At 47.5% G+C, this 26746-nt stretch overlaps 2 protein-coding genes across 6 annotated transcripts in view; one reads left to right on the top strand and one right to left on the bottom strand.

Annotated features, from left to right (window-relative positions):
- PCDH12 (protocadherin 12) overlaps window positions 1-1621 on the top strand; it is a 5473-nt gene extending 3852 nt beyond the window's left edge. Inside the window, exons 3-5 of the mRNA XM_075442107.1 lie at window positions 1067-1218; window positions 1426-1459; window positions 1567-1621. Coding sequence (XP_075298222.1) covers window positions 1067-1218; window positions 1426-1459; window positions 1567-1621 — 241 coding nt within the window. The remainder of the gene's footprint in view (window positions 1-1066; window positions 1219-1425; window positions 1460-1566) is intronic.
- DELE1 (DAP3 binding cell death enhancer 1) lies at window positions 850-26746 on the bottom strand. 5 transcript variants are annotated; one of them, XR_012766101.1, is made up of 13 exons: window positions 26640-26746; window positions 26388-26499; window positions 26049-26169; window positions 25514-25657; window positions 18884-18939; window positions 17175-17268; window positions 16314-16456; window positions 15404-15562; window positions 14399-14491; window positions 10744-10900; window positions 10229-10493; window positions 5409-6805; window positions 850-2944 (listed from the first exon to the last, which is right to left on the bottom strand). XR_012766101.1 is itself a non-coding variant. In XM_075442239.1 (12 exons), exons 1-11 carry the CDS (start codon window positions 26744-26746, stop codon window positions 10237-10239), a joined length of 1443 nt encoding a protein of 480 aa, XP_075298354.1. In that variant the 3' UTR covers window positions 850-6805; window positions 10229-10236. The 5 variants fall into 5 exon arrangements, 2 of the variants coding, with proteins under 2 accessions (XP_075298354.1, XP_075298355.1); XR_012766102.1 differs by having other exon boundaries at window positions 850-1977; XR_012766103.1 differs by having other exon boundaries at window positions 850-5573; window positions 6496-6805.

The raw sequence follows: 26746 nt of genomic DNA, 5'->3' as shown, positions 1-26746 counted from the left end.
GACCTGAATTTGGGAAGGTGGGTGCTCCTTCAGGACAGCTGTGCTCCTCTGGTCCTGTCTCCCCATTGGTATCCAGCTACCTTCCAGGGCTGCTCTATGCCTCCTGCCTGGGGTACCTTTGGTAGCTCCTTCCACACCTACCTGAGCCCCCCTGCAGCCATGAACCACCTGCCGGTCCTTGGTGGGGGAACCCGACTTGTTCCAAGGGTGATGGGAAGGTGCACTCACGAGCACAGCTTTGGAGCCAGAAGCACAAGGATGAGTTTTCTCACGGCTCGGGGTACTTGCTTAGAGATGCTGTTGCCTGTTGACCTGAGTTCAGGGCATCGGTCCCCGGGCCAGGTGGCCAGTGAGAGAGACACTGCTCACAGGGACGGGAAGGACTGAGGTATCCCAGCTGTGCGCTGAGGATGTTCCCAGAGACAAATTTTGCGGCGTTCCCATTAAGTTATGCTGTTGACTTCTCTGGCTGAACGCTCCTGAGGATGCCAGGGCTTCACCGCTGTCTTGCCACGTCCCCTCTGTCCCCACCTGCCCAGCCCATGGACAGACACAGCTTTCTCCACCTTTCTCATCATCATCTCCATCTGCTGAGGATGGAGAGGGAAGCAGAGCCGCTCTGGGGCTGCTGGGGCAGGGTTGGGCTGCAGTGCCTCTCGCCTTGTCCTGCACACGAGCAGCTCCTGCGAATTCATGGGGAAGAGCCGGCAGCTCCCTGTTTGCTCAGGATTTCCCTGCAGAAGGATAAAAACCCTCTCAGGCAAGAAATGTGGAGCAGCCCCACGTGTAGCCCAGCACCCAGCCAGCGCGCAGTTTTCAGAGGGTCCGTGGCACTCCTGGTCCCAGTGCTTTTGTTAAAATATATTTTTATTTTTTTAAAAAATAAAACCAACAAACCCCAAACTCATTAATTGGGGACTGAAGTGATTATGCCTTTGGTACTGTGAGTGATGCCCCCCCCCCCGGGTCATTTTATGGGGGATAAAGACAACCACCCTAAAGGTAACTGGCGGGGCAGGGTCGTGCCGAGGGTTGCAGTGTGACGTGCGTTTCGGCCCCCTCGCAGGGCTGCGGGGCTGGATGCCGACTGCCTGAGCACGAAGGACAGCGGGCATGGCGAGAGCGAGGCAGAGGACCGCGATTCGGAGAGCGGGTTCGAGCTCTCCGTGCAGCAGCTGGTGGGAGAGGAGCTGGAGACCCTCCTGGAGCCGCAGGCAGGTAAGGTGGCCTTGCTGCTGGGAGCATGCTGGGGCTGGTGGGGGGCTCCAGCAGCGGGATCTCCTCAAATAACACACTAACACCATTCAGGAGATAAAACTGGCTGGCCTGCAGCAAGCCAGGGGTCATCTCATCTGCTAGAGTGGCTCCGACAGTGACAGATGCTTGGGACAGCATGTATGGACCACCCTTTGCTGTTGGTACCAGGCAGTTTACAGCAAACGGACTTGCTGAGCTTCACGTTGGATTTTTTTCATGTGTTTAATCACTCTTGACAGATCTTCCCTCCCATGGATGTATCTGTTCTTGTTGAGCTGATTTGTGAGGTTGACCTCTGTTGTTGCGTAGGGGTAAAGTCCTGTTCAACTATGCTCCATGTGAACTGCTTCCCATGCTGACCTGAGCCGCTACGTTTCATGGTCTCCTAGTTCATGTGGAATGAGAAAGATGAAGAGTTGTCCTTGTCGAGCCCCTCATGATGCTATAGACCCCTTGAGCCCCATCAGACACCTCATTCCCACCAGGCGGAACTAGTCCAGTCTCATCTCCTATGATGAATCTGTTACTAATTTTAGCATATCTTTATTGAGATGTGGTGACCAGAATTGTGTGCAGTGCTTAGGATACATCTACACTGTTGGTATAAGGTCTTCTGGTGGCATAAGGAGGTCTTCTGGTTTGCTCTTCATTCTTGTCCTGCCCAAGCTCCATGCTGAGCTCTGTTACCAAACTGTCCATGGTGAAATCCAAATCCCTCCTCTGTGGTGGGAGAGTCATCAATACATGATGTGTCAATCCCCGTGACAATTATCCAACAGGTGGTGACACAAATCCACCAGCTGCTTTTTGCTCACGGCCTTCAGTATCAATAGGTCCTTCAGCAACCCTCTGCTTTTCTGTCATTGGGTGTTCTAGTGGAGTCAACACCAATGCCATCCACTTCTCTACATCATTTATCACTATGCTGAATGAAAACTCTGGGACTCCACTAACGACTCCCCTTTGCGGGAAGATTATTTATTCCTATCCTCGCTCCCCAGCTTTTAACACGTATTAGTCCCTGGCAGAACGTGGCTGTTAATTCAGGGACAGCTCAGGTCCCCAGAGAGCCCGGCTGGTGTTCTTCTGCAAGCTCAGGTGGCCTCTGTCAACCAGCACTCTTCATCTACCTCTTCCAGACACCAACAAATTTGCAAAACGCAGTTCCCTGCCTTGCAAATGTCACGTCACTTCGTGTCTGAATACCAGGTACTCGGCTATCTGCTGAGCCTCGCACACAATGATTTCTATGAATCTGCCTGTACCAGATTCACCTACATGTGCTTAAAAACTCATGTCACAATTTCTACCTTCCCCTCCTCTGATACCGTATTCATTTGAAGCAGTAGTTAACGAACAGCAGTTAATAAACCAAGCAATTTCATATCTGAGTTCCTCTAGCACTCCGGGGTGAATACCATCTGGGCCTGACATTTTCTACATGTTCCTTTTATTGATTTGTTCTAAAAAATCACTTCTACTGGCATTTCAATTTGAAAGAGTTGGGCTGACTCACGTCCTGTAGCAGAAATTTCATTGTGGAGCCTCTGCGCTCCTCCACAGCAAGAAGAATTCATTGACGTTTGCTGCTGTGGTGGTTTTAATTCCAGAGTTCGGCATTTTCTGTGGTCTTTCTTAGAGGGAGACCCACGCTGCTTCCCTCCATTTGCCTTCCTGCTCTTTTATTCTAGTAAGGAGCAAATGAAGGAAAGGCTGGGTGAAACAAGAGCTGCAAGCTTCCTCAGATTTAAAGGCCCTGCGGCCAAGAGCAGGGAGCGAACAGGCTGCCCAGCTCCATCCCATGGGTGTACTGACACGCACTGGTCCCAGTAAAGGGACTGGTGGATGGGCCCAGCAGACCTGTCTGGATCCAGTCCTGCCCAGACAGGGTAGCATCCTAGAAAATCTGTGCTATGGCCAGGCATATCCATGAAGTGCCATCTCCCATGTTTCTTTGATTTGATATAGAAAAAAAACCCTTTTGCCAAACTAGTGGCATTTCAGAGTGAACACCAGCGGTGCACGCCGAGGCTGTGCCGGTGTGGCTTCCTGCCCGTGCAGTAGTGCTGGACATCACGAAGGAGGCCGCCCTGTTTCAGTGCTGAAAAACAACCTTAACCATGATCTTCCCGAAAAGGCAACAGAGCGCAGACGGAGCTGCTGGACTCCTTCCTCCTCTCCCAAACACAAACAGAGAAGTGGACTTGCATCCTGAGAGAGCGAGGAAGGAAGCATTGCTCGTGCTCAGGGGGACCATAACAGCTGGCTGGGCCTTTGTGCTACCCGCAGCGGGGGGAACTGCGCGAGTCATCTGTCCCAGCCAGCGATCTGGTTGTTTATGCTGTGAGCATCGAGCTGCGGGCTGAACTCTCAACACTCAGCACCGGTGTCTATTAACACCGATCCCCCAACAGCGAAGCAGAGCGCTCGCAGCAGCAGATGAGAGACACAGCTTTATTGATTATAGAAACAACCCCTGCTCCCTTAACACCATTAAAATAAGGCAGTAAAGAGTTATCGTCAAATTAAACATACCTAATTATAAGGTTTCATGGTCACAGGACCATCAACCCACTGAGTTTCGTCTCTCCCCGCAGCGAGCAGACTACTGTTGTGCCCTGCTCCAGAGCTGAAGACTCAGAATATGCAGGGAATGCAGTGGCTTCTTGCAGGCTGAGGAGGGGAGAACTGTGGATGTTTTAGAGCAAAATCATGGGACTTCAGCATGTTGGGAGATCTCTTAAGGAACAGAAGGCCAATGGTATCCTGGGGGGGCATTAAGAATGTGGCCAGCAGGTCGAGGGAGGTTCTCCTCCCCCTCTACTCTGCCCCAGTGAGGCCCCATCTGGAGTGCTGCGTCCAGTTCTGGGCTCCCCAGTTCAAGAAAAATGAGGAACTACTGGAGAGACTCCAGCGGAGGGCTATGAGGATGGTGAGGGGACTGGAGCATCTCTCCTACGAGGAAAGGCTGAGGGAGCTGGGCTTGTTCAGCCTGAAGAAGAGAAGGCTGAGAGGGGACCTAATATATGCTTATAAATATCTTCAGGGTGGGTGTCAGGAGGATGGGGCCAAACTCTTTTCAGTAGTGCCCAGTGACAGGACAAGGGGCAATGGGCACAAACTGAAGCAGAGGAAGTTCCATCTGAACATGAGGAAGAACTTCTTCCCTCTGAGGGTGACGGAGCCCTGGAACAGGCTGCCCAGGGAGCTTGTGGAGTCTCCTTCTCTGGAGATATTCAAGACCCGCCTGGACAAGGTCCTGTGCAGCCTGCTCTGGGTGACCCTGCTTCGGCAGGGGGGTTGGACTGGATGACCCACAGAGGTCCCTTCCAACCCCTGACATTCTGTGATTCTGTGACTCTGTGAACAGTCACTGTGACTGAAAGAAAATACCGAGATTGCAGAAAAACATCCTGGAAGTTAAGCAACACAAAAGAACTTTGGGGCTTCAGCTGAAACAAAATCCAAGTGATGTATCTGTCCTTCTCTCCTCACCAGGTTTGAATTCCAACCTTCAGCCCCATCCCACCCCAGGACCCAGCTGTTTTTCAGAGAAAAAGGACTAATTACTTAGATGGCTGAGGAAGGAGACTTGTCTCGGTGACTGACTAGCCACTGACTGAGGACCACGTGTCCCAGGCCATGGCAGGGTATTGATTATCTTCTGGAAGCAGCATGATAAGTGCATTAAAATGGGGACTCTCCTTTCAGAGGTCACTTTATAAGTCAGAGCCACATAATTATTATAATGACACCAGCTCTTGGCACCTGATTGGGATCGTTGTGTTTTGGTAGCAGACACCAGCTACGTGTTTTGCTGTTCTCTGACTCCGTGTTTCACAAACCTGGCGGTCGCTTCAAACCTCCCAGGTGTTCCAGGCTAGGCTTTGGCAATGCAGCCATGCGGGGCTGGAAGGCAGCATCTGTGCACCACATCACGGAGTCTTGTTTACCAACTGCAAAGCTCTACCTCAAAAAACATGAACCCCTGTTTCCTTTCCTGCCGTCTGATGAGGAAGCTATTCCAGGCTCACCCTGCTATGGGGCCCTTCCTTTAATTTCCAGTATATGTTTATCCATGGACAGTTATAATCACTTCTTCTTTTGCCAACACTATTTTAAGCATAAAGATTTCCTTTGTCGGTGCTTACCTCATCAAAATAATGTCAGGTTGCAGTCAGATCACCAGTCAGCATTTGCTTCCTTAGGCTAAGCAACCTCTGCCTCTTAGGGTCTCCATCGTGTAAGCCTGGACTCGCTCCTGTTTGCATCTCAATAGTTTTTCTCTGCACTTCTGTCACTTCAGATCCTCTTTCCTACAGATGGGTAATCAGGTTTGTATGTAACACTCCTGATCAGGTCTCGCCAGAGCTAGTAACAATACCACGGTTATGTCTTCATGCCAACAGGGAATACCTTGGCCAACGCATTGTATGATTTCATTTACCCATTTCAGGGCAGAATCACATTACTGGTACATTAACGAGCCTGCAGCCAACACCCACACCAGGCTCCCACTGCTCCTCATCTGTTTCCAATTGATGAACAATTACTTTATAGCTCAATTTTTTGTTACTAGTCTTCAACCATCCAGCTGTGCGTTTTATAATCCAGAATTTCATTCTACTTCTGTTATTGTTTTCACAATAACCCATTTCTTTTCAGTCTCAATATGCCTGCTTATCAGCAAATTCCCACCCTAGAGTGGCCCATAAGGGAAGTCCACTACTGACCTTTTTTCTGCCCGATACTTCCCCCCTGAAAGCTTTCCATTGTCGTCTCCCCTTTAGCCAGTCCTAAACCCTCACTTTCTCTGGCTTTGCTAACAATTTAATGAAGTGCCACTTGAGGCTGCAACAAATGAGAAAGCAAAGTGATCCTAATGGTTATTATATTAAAAAAAAAAAAACAAACAGCAAAAATCCAAGTAGTTTTAAACTAGTTCTAGTTTGTTTGTTTTTTTTTAAGCTGCTGGTTTGAATGATGCTGCTGGTAGCTTATCTCTAGACCTGTTTACAATCAGTCCCCTCACAGCTGATTTCAGGAAGTCTCCTCATTTCTCAATTTTTTTTCCTTTCTTCCCCCCACCCCCCCACCCACCCCTTCTCTTCTCTCTTGTGGTCTCCTCCAGGCCACATCTCACCAACAGTTCTTGTTTTCACTCCCTCCAGAGCTGGCCCTCAAGAGGCTGACGGCTGCTGACCCAGCATGGGTGGCTCGGCTCTCCTTGCCACTCACCAGTAGTTACAAGGACAACGTCTTCTGCCCCGACTCTCTGCATTCACCTCAGGATGAAGAAGCTGCAACGCAGGAGAAACCAAGGACCTTTGAGACCTTCGGCAAAGGTGCTGGGGCTGACTCTAATGCCACTGGGACAAGACTGGCCAGCACTTTCCTTTCAGAAATGAGCACCCTCTTTGAAATGATTTTGTCCCAGAAGGTCCAAGTCCACAACGAAACAGGCTCGGGGCTTCTGCGGCAGCTGTCGGCACATGGGAAGAGCCTTGGACTGGAAGACAGTGCTCCTGTTCTGTAGGCAGCTTGACGGCTGTGATAAGGAGATTAGAATCAGATAGAGCTTCTTTCTGCATTTGGGGTGCACACGTGTGCTTTGGCAGGGTCACTGTATCATCCATGTGTAGACTGATCACAACAGGCTATTTCTTCCTTTGCCTCACACCATCAAATTTCTCTATGACTGATTTCACCTTGTTTACTTCCCTTCTACCTGCCTGTTCTTGCCTTCCTAGCTTTCCTCCTCTTCCACTCTCATCTTTCACCTCACCATCACACTCAAGTCACACAACAGCAGGAGGGCCCTCTCCTCCCCGGGCAGGCCAACGGAGGGTAGGGGGGTTGTTAGATTAACCACAAGCACAACACAGACAGCTACACCCACGTGACTGTAGACTGTGCACCCCGGACGATAAACATAGCGCAGTCATGGACTTTGCAACGTGCTACAGAGTTGGGCTCCAGGATCTCAGTTCTTATTTAAATAAAATTGTTTTCTCCTATCACTACCATCTCTGGAACAAGGTGCAGTATAGCTGACGTAACGATGCATCTGCAGAAAGCCTGAAATGGCAACTCAGAAAGGGGAGATCTGCCTGCTGTCTCCTACTGATCCCTTCAGCTTTTGTGGTTCTACCACTGTGAACTTGGCATTTTGTAAAACGCCCCAAAATCAGCACTGGCATCTCTCCTATGGCTGCACTAGGTGCCCACGATTTCTCTCTCCATGCTCTCTTTGGAGGCCATTGGATTTTGCGGCATAGTCCTTGCCCAGAAGCAGACAACAGATGGCTGGAGTCTGCCAAAGGTAACCTGGGAAAAGGGAAGTGTGAAAACACTGTTTTGAAATATTCAGTCACAAGCTTCAACCATATTACGGGTTTTCACTTTGATCTGTATGTACTTGAGCTGTAAGACAGTTTTAGGATAATAGCATGTGTAGGAAAACTAAGACACAGATATTAGTAACAGAGGAGGAAGCCCACAGGTGGTGTTAACCATGGGGATTTGCACTCGCAGAGAATGGAAAGACAACAGTGCCCTAAACAGCTGGAGTGCATCTGTAGGCTTACACGGCGGTGCATGGATGGCAGGTAAGTGCTTCTGGATCGTGCACACAGGGGACTCCCTTCTGTACCACAGTTTGTGCCTTCCAACTCTGACACAGAACACCTGAACAAACCTGGGGCGTGCTAGCAAAGTGCTTGTGTAGGTGAGAGTCAAGCCATGGGAACGAGGGTAATCCACCAGCTCCGCTGCCAGCAACGCGCACCGTCATTGCTTGCTGAGTGACTACAAAAGCCAGGCTGAGAAGGGACTGCCAGCCCCCCCTCCGTCACAGTGCAGGGCCAGCAGTGCTTTGTACACACTGCTTGCTTTCCTTCACCACCTTTACATTAAAAATACTGCCCGACTTCTCCACAGATACTGCAGTTCACAACACAGGTTTCTCCAAAGCTAATTTGCTCATGGTGGGGCTGTTGCATCAGGTGTCTTTGGGTGATATTTTTGGCTTTCATTTTACTGTTAGGTTGAAAAGGAACAGGCAGCACAACCCAGAAGACATGATCCTGGAGCATCTCAGGAGTGCCCTACCCGCGTTCCTTTCCCATGCACCCGGGGGTGACAGTGCCCTCCTTTTCGTGTGTACACACACAGGCCACAGCAGCAATCACACAGATAATTTAAAGCAGAGTAAATGAGAAAGTTACCCCTTTCAGTTACTCTTGGGGCCACGTGACAAAAGCAACAGAGTAAGATTTCCCCAGGTAGACTCTTTAATATCCAAAATATCCACTGTTGTATTTGGAGTCTCCAAAACACTTTACACACGACCTCGTCTCTGGCAATAAACTACACTGATGGATTTGCCCCCGCCTGCTTATACTGCTGCGCTGCTAACAGAAATATCTTGCTGTTTTGTTTCACAAACAAAACGGGCTCTTGCACCAAAACAATAACAGTGAGCCAAATTCTAACTGAGCTGCAGCTGTGCAAACCACGAGGGAGGCATATCTGTGACTGTGAGGAGACGCAGCCCTACGGGATTCCTCTGCATCTTGGGAATACACACAGAGGACAAATGCATGGCACAACCTCACATCTTTCTCAGTAAAGTTACTTTGATGTGCTTGTCAAAGGACAAGCTTTACACAAAAATACATTACAATAAGCACATTAAAAAAGAGACAAATTCCTCTCTCTTGGTTCAACTTCCTGATTCTGCAAACTGCTTTCAACCCCCCCCAACCCTTACCCCTGTCCTGTCCTGACCAATGCGTAAGCACGCTGCGGATTATCACAGAATAGGAAATCCACCCGAGGAATTTCCTGCCAATTGTATCCTGCTTGATAAAGGAAACGGTCTAAGAAACTTTGGTCTGAGCAGAAAGACAGACCAGACTAGAAGAACAATCAGATGTGTTGAGCTCTGGCTGTGCCCCTCCCTCACTGAACGGAGACCACAGCAAGTTCAGGATGGGGCCTTTGTTTTCCAGAGCCTGATCTTCACAAAGCACCAGAGCACCACGGCTACAGGAAGCTGGACAGTTTGTACAGATGCCCTTGAACCAGTTTAAACTGGTGTGGACAAATGTCTTTTTCCGGATTCAGCTGCCCCAGTGGAAGAAATTATCATACCAGCTGCTTGCTGCTGTCTGCCTGACAGTGGTTACTGCCCGCTGGGAGCATCCCTTATCCACTTCAGTGAAAATGAGCTGGTGTGCTTAGGAAACACGAACGATATAAATTTTGAAGCAAACCGTGCTCATCGTGACTCAAAGGGGTGTACCCATGGGAGCAGCTCACTGCCAGAGCTGAAGGAATAACAACTGGGGACCAAAAGGCACCGACAACAATGCGGCATGGCTGAGGACAGCCATTACTTTCACCAGTTCAGGTGGATCCGTAAGCCATATCTCACAAAAACCTGTGAACTAGTAATGAGAATACACTCTGCCGCTTGCACGGGTTTGAAAGTGGACTGAAGTGCCACAATGGCAATGTAGAGACAAGCCCAGACTGTGCTGGTAGCAGAACCACTGTGGGAACTGCTAGTCTTGAAGTGAGATCTAATTGCCTCAGAGGATGCAGACCAGGCCCATCAGAGAGTTAGCTGCCAGCATCACCATATGGTGGGTTGTAAACCTCACTGGGGGACCACGTGCAAGATGTGCAGGGCTATTGGAATTACAGCCCCAAATTATATCACTGTGGCACCGTGGTAGCTCTGTATGGAAATGCAGGAGCATAAGAAAGGCCACTGTATTGGGAGGCAGAGGGCCAGACGACACGGTGGCATAGGGGATATCACAAGGTTTACTCTCAAAACCCCCATATTTAAAAATGACTTCTGTTCCATTAACAGAAGGGTTTCTATTTCAACTCACTGCTAGCCTGCTTCCAGCTCCACGCAGACTAAGGGCTGCCTGCCCTTCTACCTGCTTGTTTCACTTACCAACTGCTCTAATAACAGCAGTGGTGAGGCTCCAAGCGCTGCAGTTCCAGTGGTGTTGCCCCGTTTCTGAGGGCATGGCTCCATCCGGCACTGCCGAGCATCATCGTGTGGAGTGCATCTGCGCTCCAAGAGTGGGGCAGGGCGAGGGCAGATTGTCTTGGCTGGCTGGCGTGGAGGCCTGCAGGCACACGCTCAATAGCCCAGAAACAGGGGCTAGAGGAAGAGGCTCTCATTCCGGAGGGGAACAGATGCTTTGTTTGCACATCTGAAAGTACACAAAAACAAGATATTAATGACGCATCATACTATGGAAACAGTTTCTCCACTTCAGCTTGACTGGAAATAGCTGGCAAGAAGTGGAGAGAACTGAGAAAGAAAAGTGCTTCCTTCAGTAAAAATGACGCCATCTTGCCATGGCCCTGTGCTACCTTTCCTCTGGCAATACCAGCCCCGCTTTTATGGGGTCACTATGCCACGCAGTCCCACACACCCTCTTCCCCTGCTGCCCATGGTACCTTCCACCTCCTCTTCTAACACTTGCAGTCTCTCCCGAGCATTCCTGTTGCCCGCAGCAGCTGACTGTCGGTAGTGTCTCATCGCTTCTTCCAGGTTCTGCTGCACTCCAAGGCCCTTCTCATAGCAAACGCCCACATGATACCTGCTTTGGGCATCCTAGCCACAGGAGAAAGCACAGCAATCAGCCCCACATGATGAAGAAGTGACGACAGCACACAGAAAGGAGAACAGAGAGTCTTTAACACCTTCTTTAAAGTTTACTGCTCTATCTTTGGTCACCTTCTTTAAATTTTACTCCTCTATCTTTGGTCCCTCGGACCGTATCTTCAGTAATTTAGTCCCTTCTCTGAGCACACAGTGAAGCAGAATTTCTTATTGGCTATCTCTGACTCTGCTCCTGTGTACCCCTTTCCAATTAAATTCACTGATTTCCCTTCAACATCCAGGTCTGCGTCACAGGCACAAAGGAACTGCTGTCTGCGCAGAGCATCTCGATTGTCTCAGGGGTCAGCGCTAAGAGGACGTGGGCAGCCTTGACTGCGCCCACATCCTGCTCACACCCAAACTCTGAGCACGCCCTGTGGACTGCCCTGTTACAGTTCACGCAGAAGTCTTGTAAAAACATAACAAATGCCACAGAGGTACTTGCTACCCAGGATGGGAAGATTCCCCTTGGCAGCATCAGGCCATCAGGCCTTCAACACAACAGTGCACCACTATCTTGCTCAGCCCCACCTGATTATATTCCAGAAGAAATCTCAAGCAGCAGAAATGAAGTCAAGCAAATAAGTGCTAGAGAAAAAGCACCTGAACTACTCAGACATACATAACTGCTGAGAAAGAATGAATTAGAAAGTAGAGGATGTCACCGCAGATGCATCAGTGAAGCCAAACCCAAACCTGTGACATGTTTATGTGTCGGCTGTGCGCTTTATCTTTGAGTTCCACTAGGAGGAAAAAGGTCTCACAGACAGCAAGAAAGCAAGATGACGGTCCTGAAGACATTGAAAAGACCACATGGGCTAGTGGTCACACAGACCTTTTCCAGCAAAAAAAGCCAGCAACGTAACTTGAAGAGTATGACTGCCAGAAACATGATCTAAACAAGGCTTTGCAAAAAAAGAAAAGAAGAAAAAAGAAAGAAAAAAGTAAGGAAGTAGCCAGTTTTAATAAAGCCATGAGAAAAGAACATATTGTAAGTGTTGCTGTCTCGGCTGTAGCTGGTAGAGAAAAGCAAAGAACTCAAGGAGTGGGTGCTTTGCAAAATGTTGCAAGTCTCAGTTTATGACAGCAACAAACTTCTTTAGAGATGAGATAAACATGTTGAAGGATTGGCACTTCAGATGTGACAAGAGACAGGGTTAGATAAGTATGAAGTATTCCACTAGCCATCTCTTACATGATGAACACCTCAAAGACAAGACCACAAGGAGAAGAGATCCCCAAATTAGCATGGCATAAGTGACTGTGATATACTTTGAAATCTGAAGGTCAGACTCAGTTCTCCAACAACACTCTTTAATGTGGTTTTTATATTCCATGCTTGCATGCATAAAATAAAGGAGGATAAAAAGCGGTAACCAAAGTAAAACGCAGTTCTCTGAAGCACTGTTGTGTTTGGAAGAACACTTGTCAGAGTTCCCCCCTGGCTCTAGCACAGAGCAACAACCTGAGAGAGAAACACCGAACCCATGACTTTTTCTGCCTGTTCTCCCTTTTTTGGAGCTGTAGCTAAACGGTGCCATCCTTGCCTCACCTGTATCCGGTATTCTTTTAACCACCTGAACACAAATCCATACTCCAGGGTAATGGGAAAAGAACAGACTTATGGAGCCCTTCTCCCAGCAGAACGCGTGGGGTTACGTCCCACAGAGCTATGCATAAGGCTGCCACCAAAGATGAGACTGTGGTACACCCGCAGCCAGCACCCATCGGGAAGCAGAGATGGGCAAAGATGACCGGTTTCTGAGAACTGTCATGGCTGTGACCAAAACATGCAAAACACTGGGAGGTACCCCGGGACCTGCAGTTACCTGCTAGATTTTCTGTTATTAAGGGCTTACTAGGCATTCAGTAAATGACAATCACCTATTTAATGATGTAATTCATTGTTACATCGTGCAGCATACGTATCTGACATCAGGCTGAAAGAAAGGAGTCAATGATGCAGCTTATGCGAGATCTTTAGCAGATTTGGAATTAAATACTGTATCAACCATCACGAACATGACGTCTGAGCTGCTGGGGCTAATCAGGTCTAGTCTCACCAGTGATCTGACAGTGTCTGCATTCTTAAAAGTGGGTGAAAATTGACATAGTAAAGTTTGCAAGTGATGCAGTGTCAGAGTGCTCAAATTTATTGCCAAGAATTACTTCGAGAACATCCTCCAGGACTAAGAGTGGGCAACACAATCATAGAGGAAACTGAAGTGTTGACAAATGCAAAGTAGTGCTTACAGAAAGAAATTTGTGAGTCACTGTGATAGTTCCCTGAAACCATCAAGTCACTGCTCTGTGGCAGGCAAAAGTGCAGACAATATCAGGAGTTATTGGAAGGAAATCTAGAACAAAGCAGAGGATCTCCTGATGTGAGATCTCCGGCATGCCTCCATCTTGAGTCCAGTTTTAGTCGAAGCATCTTAAAATGGTCAAAGGAGAATTAGAAAAATAGAGGGAAGACTGACAAGCAAAATGGAACAGCTTAACTACATGGAGAGACAAACTAAACTAGTGCTCTGCAGCCTGCAAAAGAAATTACTCAGAGAGGACATACTTACGAGCGACAGACTCAGAAGTATTAGCCAGAAGAAGAGGGAATAGCTATTCATTATTTTCCATTACACAAACGCTGTGGGAACTGCAGGTAAAATGAGCAAGTTCTTCACAAAAAAACTAGCTATTACAATGCAGTGCAAGCTGAAAACGAGTGAACAATGTCACAGTGCTGTAAAGAAACAGAACTGTGGGATGCAGAAACCTGGCTGCAAGACATGGGATGTCATACTTCTACTACTCTAAGTGCTGGTAAAGGTTCAGGAGCACTACTACGCCGAGATTGTCGCACTGCCCTTCAAAAAAAATAAGCCTGGGTCACTTGGAGAAAGTTCAACAGTGAGCAAGGAAATTGTTGGGGATCTAGACAACATGATGTGTGAGGATAAACTCATACAACAGGGGAAGGTTGAATGGGGATTCAAGTATTTAAGTACACTAAAGGTCCCTGCAAAGAAACAGAAATAGTCTTTTCATCCTCTCTTATAGAAGGCAAGAAATAATGGGCCAGTTTTGAAGAACAGATTCAAGACAGACACAACAAAGTTCTCAAAGTGATACAGTAGTGAAAGCGTTTGACTGAAGAGGGTGCAGATGCTCCACAATGGGAAACTGTAAAATTATGCTAGATGAATATAAGCACTGGTGCTGTGAGAACTACTCCAACCCAGCAGGGCTGTTTCTACATTCATGTCTTGTAGGGTCTGCGCCCCAGGGCCTGCTTCCTCTCCAAAATGCACCAAGGCTCCACTCTGCCCTTTCAGACTGTGCAGTAAAGTCCCGACTCTCGCTCTGATTTCCAAGAAGCCCTGAAATCTGCCACCTGTAACCTGCAATGATCCTAAACTGAGAAAAATCATAGCTTGCAAAGGGATTACTTACGCCGTTCTTCGCTGCCAGCAGCAGGTACTTCAGGCCTCTCTTTTCCTTAGGCTGCAGCCCCCTCATGTAGAACACTCCAAGATAAGCCTGTGCCTGCAACAAAACCACAAGGTACAAATCAGCCAGGATTTTCCCCCTTAACTACTCCAGTTCTTTTACTGATTTTGCAAGTTGCTCAGATGCCGAGGTTACTGCGGCAAGACAAGCGTGCTAAGTACCCTGCTTGCTGCAGAGCCTGTTGACAGAAGGGAGGGCTGCCCTAGGAAAAATCAGTCTGACATGGTAAACACGAAAAATCACATTTATCTATAGAACTCCACTATATGTGCAGTTAACACACCATACTAACACCATAAGACCCAGAATATCATTTCAAACTGCACTGTGGAAGTCAGAGCCAGAGAACAGCTCCTACTCGTGAGCTGTCCATAAGATACAGCAGATGCACTTCCTGGAACAGCGTGCTACATGAGATACAGTCACTGCCAGAACGACTGGCATTCGCAACACAAGATGGCACATGCCTAAATGCATCTCCTAAAGAGTGGGAAAGGAGGGCAGGGTACACAGATCCATGAGGATGAATCATCTTGAGAAGTCACAGATACAATATAAGGATCTGTTCTTACTTCAAGTTGAAGGTCCTCCATCAAAGCAACCCGTACTCTTGGAATTGAGAGGAGATGAAACACAGCTACGTTTTCACTGTAGGGCAGTTTTCTTAAGCCAATGGTCTAATCTAGGTGTCTAATCTAAGAGCCACATTAAAAAGCTCAACAGCAAAACAGACAACCAACACTGTTGACACAGTGGGTACCTAGCTGCCTCCTACCTGCAGGCAGGGCTGTCCCCCGTACACTGTCAGGACCATAAATATGTAGGAAGAATTTTGCTTCCAGTCCCACAGATGCTGCTTTCTAGGATGTCTTCATGGATGGTTCAAATCCTTTAGACAGGGTTCTCTGCTGGCTCTCTCCTATGAACTCCCATGCTGTGGACACTAACCTCTGTAATCCCGGCCATTGCTGCTTGCTCCAGGAAAGTCACTGCCTTCTGATGCCTGTCCCATTCATTTTCAGGTCTGTGGCATAAGAGGTATCTAGCGTAGCGGTACTGCGCCATTGGGTGACAGCTCTTGGCTGCGTGGTAGTAATAAAAAGCTGCCTGTAGAAAGAGAAACATAGTTGTGTGATTCAGGTAATATATGCCCTCAAACATGACATGACTCCCCTCTAGCCAGGACAAGCTTGACCTCTCTGTCAAGACCTATCATAAGCTGCACATGCAGCTCTCCCACACCTCCCTGCAGAAGAACATGAGATTGTTTAAGTGAGACAGTGGACTGCGACTGTACGAGAGCCCTCTAACCACCCTGCCTTCCCTAGTCAAAATTCCCTGTGTTGAAGGGGGTGGCAATGGGCCAACAATACCAAAGATTACTCTGTGCCAACGGGAATCTGCACAATTACTCAAAACAAGCTGCCTTTGCAGATCTTTCCAGCTACAGAAGATGCTGACTATGGCCAGCACGCACTAGGTGGCAGGCTGTAGTTAAGGCTCCCAAACTGGACTGCTCGAGATGTAAAGAAGCCCTCGGATGTGCAGTGGTGTTTTAAATACAGCAACATGACAGGTTTCTCCTTGGTACTCTCCTGGGTGCTAGTGGCACAGCCCGTGTACCTATGAGAAGACCTCAGAAGCTACGAGAAAGGGGATTTCAGGAGCACATCTCTGAGGGGATCTATGATGCTGAAGCCAGCACTGCAAACCCACAGTCTGTATTATTTCCAGCATTTTCTAACAAGACTTCAGAGACTGTTCTATCCATGCAATAGGAGAAAAGTGCCTGTGCACCCAATAAAGACCACTCTCCTGGTCTGTGCCGCACATACGCAACCCTACCAGCCATGGATACCTTTTCCAAGTCTTTTTCCGTGCCTCTGCCATGCTCATAACACAGACCCACATTGAACTGGGCTTTGCTGTAGCCTCGATCTGCTGCCAGTTTGAAGCAGGTATAGGCTATCCTGTAATGGCCCGCTCTCATGCTTTCAATCCCTGAGAAGAACACAATGTAAAAACAGGGGAAAAGAAAATAGACAGAACACAGCCTCAAATGCAGCAACCTTCCCCACAGCTACTGGGCCTTTCTTGGCCCCTGCCAAGTTCTCCAGTCCACTTCTGCCTGGCTCACCGACCCTCACTCCACAGGACCAGAGCTTCCATAATAATAATGGCAACGCTGCATTTTAGGAATTTTTCTAGTCTCTTTGCAAAGAAGGATCACGGGCTAACATAACGTATGGTTCGCACAAAAGTGGCTTGCTTTTTTGGTGCTACAACTAGTGATGTATATAGGGCAGGTATTTTTTTCTTAGATCATTGCATCTTCCTTCAGCTCTTCTTAGAGTTGCAATTCTGCAATTGCTTTTTCAGCTTGCCAGGAAGACTGAGATCTCAGACAATAAAAAAGGGTACAATGATATGACAGCTTGTGTTGCGAGAAAGACAGAGATGGCTTAATTTCTAACTACAGATGTCAGGACAACAGTACAGGCTTCAACCAAGCCTGGATTTAAATATGCTGATATAAATCAGGTGGCAGGATGGGACAAAGGACAATAAATCTCTCAAAGTACAGTTGAAATTGCTGAAAGGAGGCTTCAGCTTGGGCATATGCCATCTCTGCCTTCACACAAGACCTGCAACAATCTGGAGGTCCTCCAAAAAGAGAAATGTGTGGTTTAAGGACAAAACAAACCCAAGTCCACATTACCGAGGATATTCAACGCAATGGAAATGTCAATCCGGAAAATCTGCTGCAGGTGGAAAGCAGCTTCCTCTAAATGTCCTCGCTGAGCTGGGTCACCCTGAGGAGTTAAAGAAGAAAGCTATTAAGACAGCAAAAACATACAAACCCTATAGGAGATTCTTTCTTGGAAACTACGCAGTGAGGCACATTTGTACTGTACTATTAGTTATCAAGAGAGTGATGTAATCTGGTGTAACGTGTCCGCAAAAAAGTCTCCCCGTCCTACACAGCCATCTAGTTATGGAAGCTGTATGGACATTGCTCGCCTCTCCTCTGGCCAGGGAGCGTGGTGTGGCCTCTGGGATATCATCAGACCTTTCAGAATTTAGCAAATAACTGATAGCACTCACAACTCCCCCCTTCAAAAGTAACATCAGCCCTTGTTCACCCTCCTGCATTATGTCGACAGCACAGTTTCTGCCAGACATGCACTGACATATTTGTATAAGCTTCACACAGTTCCAGCTGAGCCCACACTGTCAGCTTACTGAACGCTGCACACTCCTAATAAAATCCTGCACAGCAGAGACAATGTCTCTTCCTTCTCAGTAATGAACAATATTTTTCACTTTACCACAGCTCCGGGAGGTGGGCGGCGGATTATCCCGGCCTGCAGCTTTAGCTTCCCAGCCTGCGTACAAATTTAGTGCCCTCGAGCGGCAGCACCGCACACTGCACACGAGCCGAGATGCCTCCGCACTCGGGGAAGTCACGCAGCAAAAATGCCCCTCGCCACCCAACAGCTTTACTGCTCAGCCAGCACTTGGAGCTGCTCATGAGAGCACAAGACATGGACCAACTCCCCTCGTCTCCCGAGAAGCTCCTGAGACCTGCCCTGCTACCTACGAACGAGCTAGAGAGTCTTCCTATGGGCCCTGCAGAAAGTGGCAACTCTCCAGACGGGGAGCTCGACACTCAGCCACTCGGCAGACCAAGCGAACACCTTTCTGGTGGGAGAGCAGAGGTCACTTCCATGTCAAAGAGAGGATCCTACTCTGCTAAATACTGAATTTACCTCCATTCTGCTCAAACTGTCCTTGAGCAATTGCTCAGCTGACTGATTTTTAAAATGCGGCATTCTCTGCACCTAAGACTGTGAAATGCAAGGCATTAGCAGGTTTAATCACAAGAACAATAACATAATTTACGGCCTTGTGACTCTCAAGCTGATGCACCCTCTTCAAGCCCAAAGTGTCTTCCACTCTATAACAGACAAGAGCCAGTCCTGATTTGCAGCTTTAGGAGGAGCGACACCACCTTCTCCAGTCATGGGTTGTCTGGTAAAAGCCAAAATAGCAACAGAGCGTAATCATCTAGTGAAAGATTGCATCAAAATGCAAATAGACAAGAACAGACTGGTGCTACCGGATAGGATTTTTTCTTGTTATTTTTTTTTTCCACTCCCATTTTCTTTCAGTGCTTCTCTACTAGCATCACTGTTACCCAGACACCTTAAAGGAGCAGGATGCCAATTCATAGTCCCTGGAACTTTACTCCGGCTAGACCACAGGGCAGCATATCATGTCTTTCTCCTGGCCTCCAGCTATGCAGGGCAGAAAACAGTCCTGTGTGCAAGTGGATTGCTCAGGCTGTGGTTGGGATCACACTGAGATGTCGTCCTGTAGGGAAGCATCCTCAGGTGCAGACGGATGGTGGGAAAAAGGAAAGCTTACCTTTGGCGTGCACAGAATTGTCCCCAAGCTGGAGCTCTCGGCAATATGGAACGCCCCTACATTAAAAAAAGAACAAAAAAAAGCAAGTTTAAGCAATGCTGTATCTTCACCTCTTCCTCCTGTTCCCATCCTCTCCACTCCACAGCTTTCCTAGAGGATTGATCACCTGCCCAGCCAAGGCACATTAAGGACAGAAGGGATGCTGACCGACCTGACCTTTGTATAAGCGACAACATGCCACCTGCATACAGTCCTGTCACCTGCAGCTGGCTAATGCACCTCCTCCAGAAAGGCCCCCAGTCTTGATTTGAAGACATCAATAGGTAGAGAATCTCCCACTGCTTCTGAGAGTTTGTCTCACCAACTTTTAATCGCTGCTTTAAACCTCTGTGCTTCATTTCAAGTTAAAACACATCCGGTTTCTGCTCCCAGGCGCTGGCTCTTCTAGGCTTCTTTTCCTCTTTGCTGAAAAGTGCATTCTCCTTTTGACAGTCCTGACACGACTAACCAACCCCTCTTGATTCTTGTCTGTGATTCTAAACAGACCGCGCTGTTCATGTCTTTCAATTGAAGCACTCTTCTGCCTGCATTGATTAATTTTATGACTTTTTGCCACTATTCCTGAATTTTCAACATTGTTATTGAAGTGCGGACCCTCTCACCAGTGTTCCAGGAAAGGTAAAATTGCCTCCTTATTCAAATTCATAACTGCCTAGTTTGCATGTATCAGTATTGTGCCCCTATTCCCACTGCCCAGGGCATCACACCAAGATCTCACGCTTAGGTTCTTGCCTCCCTAGCTCCTTTTCCAGGCAATTTCTTTCCTGGGTAGAGTTTTGCTTCCGCAAGGGGATGATCAGACATGCTATTCCGGCTGCATCGGATGCAGGCTTAGGTTATCGCCCCAATGCGCCCCACTCACTCATCGCTGCCCTCAGATACGCTGGCACAACCACGTGTTCAGCCACTATCCGACCAGTTTCAATCAGAATTATCTACCAAAAACATCTACAGCAAAAGCTAAGCCACCTTGCTCTTAATAGAATTGTGCTGGAAGTGATTACACAGGCATTTACACCAGCTACTCTAAGAGGATAGTGACCTCCAGCAAAGAGGACGAACAGGCGAGGGCTGACCAAGGCCAATTATTTTTAACCTCAATCACCCTAAGCAGCTGGATCCCACCAGGCACCTAACACCAGGTTCTGAAGCTGGGATCACTTCAACCCAGTGCTGGTAACACAAGAAGCAGCTGTGCCCTCCCCCTCCCAAGCTGTGCGGCTGCAGAGCAGGGAGCAAATATGAGGGGAAAAAAGAGTCTTTTTGGTGGGGTCCAACTCTTTTGAGTCCTGGCCCTATATGGCTACACCAGCCTTTGTGCTGCCACAGTGGCAGAAATGAGTAAGCAACAGGCAGGATTGCTTCTTGCAGCGCCTGCACCGTCTTACAATGCACATGAAGCCATGGCCTATGTTTCAGCTGCAGCCTCACTATTCCCAGATAAACAATTCCCCTCTGGCTGTATTAAAATGTATTTTATCTGAACAAGCCCCACTCACCCAACAAGCAAGATCGCTATGGCAAACACAATTTCTATTCATCATTCCATCAAAAGTAATATAATCTGTGAATTTATTAGTTGTGCTTTACATTTATTTTCAGATCAGGCATAAAATTATCTCATCTTTCTCACCATAAGACTCTCTTGTTCAGGTATCTCCCTCATGATGCAATTTGGAGTTTTTTTGCCATGCATACATCATTAAATCTCACGAAAAAAAATTGTCTGTATTAAAAATTCTCCCAACTGTTTGTTTAAACAACATTAGTACATTCATGCTTTCAAGAAACTTTACATTTGGCATAGATATCTACTCCTAAATCAGAGAATAGTCGTTTACTGAGAAAACATGCTGCAATTTGGACAAACGATTACCCCATGAAAAATAAACAGAAACTAATTCTGAATTTTATCAGCTTGCAAGAGTGTCTCATGCCTGCTGCCACTGGAAACCCCTCCTCACCCAAATCACTGTGATCTCCCCAGATTTGAGCTGCCACTCCCGGAGAGCATAAGGTCATGTGGAAAAAAACTCTAGGACCAACCGATCCTGACACCCAGTCCCATCTCCTGAAGGACTACATTAGTGAATTCTGTCGGAACTCATCTTTGAGGCTGGGCAAGCCTCAAATCAAAATTCTTCACGGATATCATGATCTTTCAGACTCACCTGTTTCAGAGCAGCTGCCTCAATACCAGGCACGCAATCTAAACTCATCGTGTAGGTTCCTTCAGCAGTAAATAAAAGCACTCCCTGGGAGCAGAGAATCCCATCCCAATTCAGCAGAATGAGATGACCAGCTTAGATCAACCTTCAACCTGACATTAGTTAATACAAGTTCACTCCAGCTGTTTGTTTCACATCTCCCAAAGAATGCTCAAGCTTCAGCAGAGCTTCATAGGAACTAGGTTTTGAACAAATGCATTGCTATATTGCACACACAGAACCAGGTTAAATTATTCTTAAGCTTGTATGTTTAAAGCACACAAAAGCTGAGAATACGACAGTTGGAATTTTCTGTGCAACTTTATTTCTGCTTCTTCAAACACATGCTATGATGTAACGTGACTATGCATCCTCCTTTCCATGCAATCTTGCAGCTTTCAGTGTACTGGATGCTCAACACTCCTATATTCAGCAGCTAATAAATATTTTGTATTTCCCCACCGTTCATCCTGTACTAATCAAATGTTGCTCAAAGCTAGCTCCAAATGAGGAATTAATAATCTTCTCATAGACAGTCTAGATTGCTCATCCCAAAACATCCAAACGCTCCACAAGAATGACTTCACAAGAGCTGGACAAAATCCAGGATTTCTGCCTCATGGAAAATTTTAGTGTCTCCAATTGGTTTCATTGTGCTTTGAAATGAAAACACACTCTTGAAACGTCTGTAATCTCAGAATTGAAATAACGAATTTTACAGTTCTGCCAGGGGTAAAATACAACTCCCCAGGGCAGCATTCAGCTGCTGTAACATTGAGACTGGCTGTAATCACCTGCTCGTTCACTATGTGCCTTTAACTTTCAGCAAAAAAACCTTTGAGCAAGGCACGAATTGCATGAAAAAAATAGGATGTGATCATGAAGCTGAGGACTTGCTGCTAGTAATATCCAGAATGCTATTTATAGTAACTTTTAAATGAATTTCCTAAAGTTTTCTTTCTAAACACTCTAAAAGCAGTAGATTCTATCATACCGTGTTATGTTAAAACTGGAAAGGCTGATCTGCAAAGCTGGGGTGTTTGGATCCATCACAAAGATCTTTGCCACTTGAGGTAACGAAGCAACTCACAGCAACAGCAGATTGTCACTGTACACGTAGGCCAGTACAAGCAAGTCTGGAAATTAACTGAAACACTGAAAGAAAGAGTGAGGACACGGAATTCTCTCTAGACGGTCCTTTGCCATTGCTGGCAACAGTAAACTGGAGAAGTGAAGGTACATTCTGCTCCCCTCCGAGTCCTGGAGGTCTGTTTTCTAATGGCAAGACTTTGCTACCAGATTCCCCTGCATCGTCTGCCAGGCGTCTGTCCTTCCCTTCCTTCTGCTCTCCCCAGCTTCTTGCCGTGTTCTGATTTAGCCAGCCTCATTCTCTTTCAGTAGCTAAATACCAGAAAAAAAAGTAATCCTCAACCTTAGGCAGCTTTTTCTGTAGAAAGCAAAACATACTCAGAGAAAGGTATCACCAAGCTTCACTTTAAAACTTTCCACAGCAAGATTCACAGTATTTCTCACATTGCAAAACTATGCATTTTTTCAGATTCTTTAGTAAAAATTACTGAATCTCATCACCCTGACTGTTCTGAATAAATTCCCCAAAAATGGATACACAGCATAATATGAGAATGTAACCTGAGGACTTATGTACTGAGCAAAACCAAATTAATTCTGACATATATTATCTCCGACAACTGACAGTTGTAGATGCTTGGGCAGAAAGTGTAAGGAACAGGGATTATAAAGTCACGCTTCTCCTGGCAGAACTTTCCAGCAATCAGCTGTTCTGTGATCTTCTGAGCAGGAGGTTTTGCTGGATCAATTAAGTTTAATTTAAATGTGTAATTTCACCTAATCACTTCTTGGAACCCATCTGTACTGCTGGCCTGCAGCAACGAGTTCCAAGATTTACCTGTGCATTGGCCAAACACGTACCATCTTCTACCTTTATTCAAACTTGCTACCTGAGCATTTCTGTGCTGTCTAATAATATGTATATTATGAAAAAATATTGTCCCTATTCACTTCCCCTCAACACTTTTAGTTTCACAGAGCGCTAGCACACCCTCTGACACCTCTTCTTTGAGCTGGAGTCAGTCTCTATTTGTATGCAACTGTCTCCCTGTCAACCTTTTCTATGCCCTTTTTGTAACTGTTTTTAAGACAGAGTGTCTTCTCCTTAAGTGTTCAAGATGCAGCTGCATCATAGACTTACACAAACCTACCATACTGTCTTGTCCTCAGTTCCTTGCTTTACAATAATTAACATTTAATTGGCCTCACTGCTGCTGAGCACTGACTTAACCTTATCAAAAACATATCCACAGTGACTTTAAATGTTCCCTCTGCAATACAACTATTAATTTGACATTCCTCATTCTCTATGTGTATTTACAGTTACATTCCCCTGCATATACTAATTTAACCTACCTTGGGATTACCCTGGTTTTAGTTATTTTGTAATCTTCTGGTTTGACTTTTAGATTTGACTGTCCTGAATAATTTTGTACCATTTTCTTCTGTCACCTGACTCGTCACCTCTTTTTTCCAAATCACTGATGACTGTGTTGAACAGAAGAGGTTTCAACAAGGACTGAGGGGAATCCATCAGTAATGGCTCTCCATTGTGAAACCTGCTTCTTGTACTTCAGGGAGTTACTAGCCCAAGAGTAACCCCTCCGCCTTCCCTCAGATCAGCTTTATTTCTCCAGACAGCTTTGTTTTAGGTCCTGGCTGAAACATTTTCAGAAAGCTAAGAGCTGGATAGTCTTGCTCCACACGCCTGTTGACTTCTCCAAAGAACTCTTAATAGATTTACAGCTCTCTTAAATCTCTGCAATGGAGCAAGCTGGCCTGAGAGATGGCTTCCTAAATCCTTCCAAGACCTTTGATTCTTTGGTATAGCACACTCATCCTGGTATCTAACATCTGTAACACAGTTTCTATCAACCTGGAATTATCTTTTTTGCAGTTCTGCAGCTCAAACAACCCCCCTTTTCAAAAGTCAGTGTTCGCTCTTCTGGTCATACAGCAGATTTAAGCACTGGATTACACATCATCATTAGAGGCTCAGTGATTTCACAGCTTCTGAAGAACATCTGAACAAAGAGCATGTGGCCTTAGTGACCTGTCACTGTTAAACTTATCAGTTTGCCTAAAAGCTCTTCCTATCAACTCTCAATAGGAAACTTTGCCAGACACAGACACACGTTGACGCCTGCATGTCCAGCTGTGCCAACTGAAGGCATTGCTGTCTCCTCTTATTCCCCACCACTTCTCCCAGAGGTCCACGTTCAGTCATCTGCCAGCCAGGCTGTGTGTTTGAGTGCTTCTTAATATGCTCCAAGCAAAAGCAGATGAGTTAAACAGCCTAACTGGCCATTTAGGTAAAATAACCTGGATGTTTTCCTGGAGCTAATTAGGAGGCATGGAAACAAAATGCTCCATTTACCAACTGACAGGAATGGTAACCTCTGGCAGGAGATGGGTTTGATAAGCAGCGATGGGCAGTAGCTGCAATCAGCACAGAAAAAACACCAAAATCTGGAAGAAAGCAAAGAACATGGAACCTCTCTGATCTTTCCTGCTACACCTTACATCATTTAGCCAACATCTGAGGGCTGGCTTTTTTATGTGCCTCTTCTACAGCATAATCATACGTTGTCCCCCCTTCTATCTGCTCCAGCAGGCTTCCTGCTTCCAACGATTTTCCTAAAGACATTATTAGTATTTATACATCTAGCAAGTAGCCGTGCGTTGGCCTTTTCTGATCTTCCTTGATATGATTTTAAATTTAACATTTTAAGACATGCTTTCCTGCATGACACTTCAATTTTTTTGAAGTATATCTTTCTACTTTTATAAAACTCATTTTAATAAGAACGTCTTTGATATCTCCTTCCACTGCTGTATCTCCACATAAGCGTTCAGAAATACATCCTCATCTTCCAGGAAGAAAAGAATACCTTTAATTTCACACCAGGTATACAGGTCTCCCAGATCACTGGTGCACTACTCACCTGAATCCTTCTGACTGCAAACATCTGTCCACCACAAAAGAACAGACACTGGATGCTGTAATCAGGTTCCTAAGGCAGACTAGTATTGCTGAAGTTGATGTCACCGGCACAGTTACAGTGCAGGCTCCTCCCTGCCTTCAGGAGCTTTTTTCCTCCTGTCTCTGGACTCCTGATTCATCTCTCTGAAGTCCCGTCTTTCCACTTGAAGCTATCTCAAGTGTCAATAAATGGCTATACACTTCTTCGCTCCTAGCTTTGCCTTGGGGAAACTCAGAGGCTCAGAAGTTTTTCTGCCACAAGTATCCTACCCTGTAGCACACTGCACATACCTACTTCTGCCCAGGGCTGGCTCTCTCCTTGCCCTGAGGGGATGCCTGAGGATGAATTCTCCGGTACAACCTTCGGACTCCCTTTCTGCAGGAAGCAGGACCCCTGCTGCCCATTGGGACAGCTGGTTGAGGCTTCAGGCACCACTGCAATACAGAGTGCAAAACAGTTCCCGTTAGCCGTTTAGTGTCTGCTTTAGGAGACACCACCAGACTGTGTACTCAGTGTCCTTCTCTGCTCTGGCCCCAAAGTCAAGCAGGAAGAAAGTTCAGGGAGAAGAGCCCTGAACAGAAAACAAAGGTGTTTCCTTTGCAGGAGTGCATCCCCACGCGGGATGCAAAGTGGGATCGCACCAAATCATTAAGAAACAGCGAGATTCCCCTGACAGACACCAGCCCTCACTCTCACCAGAGAGCTTGAAAGCTGGTTGTCAGCTTCTCACAACATCTCTCTTCCAGTCTTAGTTAACACATCAGGAGGCAGAAACCCTGTCCGACAGGCGGGCCCTCCCACAGCCCCTTCTCACAAGCTGCTAACCTGTCTGCTGAGAGGGCAACACAGAAATCCAGAGAGACCGGGGCTCCCTCCTGGTGTCCGGCAGCGACCTCAGCCATGAGATCTGTCTGACCAGCTGCAGAAGCAGCGCACCGAGTGCTCCCTGAGGAAAAGCAGGCACAAGTCAAGGGAAAACAGCCCCACTCCGTCTTTCTGTGGGTCTTGCCGTTCGACAGCTGAGCCGCAGCTCCGCTTCAGGGAGTCCCCCGGCCACGGCTCCCGGCCCCGGGGGCTCCCGCAGCTCCCACCCCCTCTCGCACCCCCGAGGCCTTCTGGCGAGCCCCGTTCGCCGGGGGCACCGGCCCTGCCCGCCGCTCTCACCCAGGTGACGGCCTCCAGCACGGAGTGGCAGGGCACCAGGCCGGGCAGGGGCTGCCGCCTTCCTCCTCGCTCCCGGCCATCCCGGGGCCGTCCGTCCCGACAACCGGGCGCCCTAAAACAACCAAAGAACACGGGGAAGCCAGCAATCAGCCCTCAGACCGCCCGCTCCCCGCAGCGCCCTGAGGGCAGCGGGACCCCCCCCCCCCCCCGCTGCAGCGCGGCGGGCTGGGCCCCGGGCCGGGCCGCACTCACCGCTCGGGGCTGGGGCCGCGGCCCTCGGGCGGCTCGGCGGCGCAGGCGGGGCGGGCGGGGGGCGGCCAGCAGCGGCCCAGGCCGCGGCCCAGCAGCAGCCGCCACAT

Source organism: Opisthocomus hoazin, chromosome 23 (genome assembly GCF_030867145.1).
Source record: "Opisthocomus hoazin isolate bOpiHoa1 chromosome 23, bOpiHoa1.hap1, whole genome shotgun sequence".
NCBI classification, from domain to species: domain Eukaryota; kingdom Metazoa; phylum Chordata; class Aves; order Opisthocomiformes; family Opisthocomidae; genus Opisthocomus; species Opisthocomus hoazin.
The sequence above is the reverse complement of the archived record's forward strand: the minus strand, read 5'-3'. Positions and strand labels throughout refer to the sequence as shown.

What these genes read in the sequence shown, in the direction of transcription:
- DELE1 (XM_075442239.1), bottom strand. Translation starts at nt 26,746, where the DNA reads ATGTGGCGGCTGCTGCTGGGCCGCGGCCTGGGCCGCTGCTGGCCGCCC. An exon ending in CCAGCCCTGGGCAGAAGTAG is followed by an intron (nt 18,940 to 25,513) that starts GTATGTGCAGTG and finishes TTTTTAATGTAG; the next exon opens with GGGCGTTCCATATTGCCGAG. An exon ending in CAATGGCCGGGATTACAGAG is followed by an intron (nt 14,492 to 15,403) that starts GTTAGTGTCCAC and finishes GTTTTGTTGCAG; the next exon opens with GCACAGGCTTATCTTGGAGT.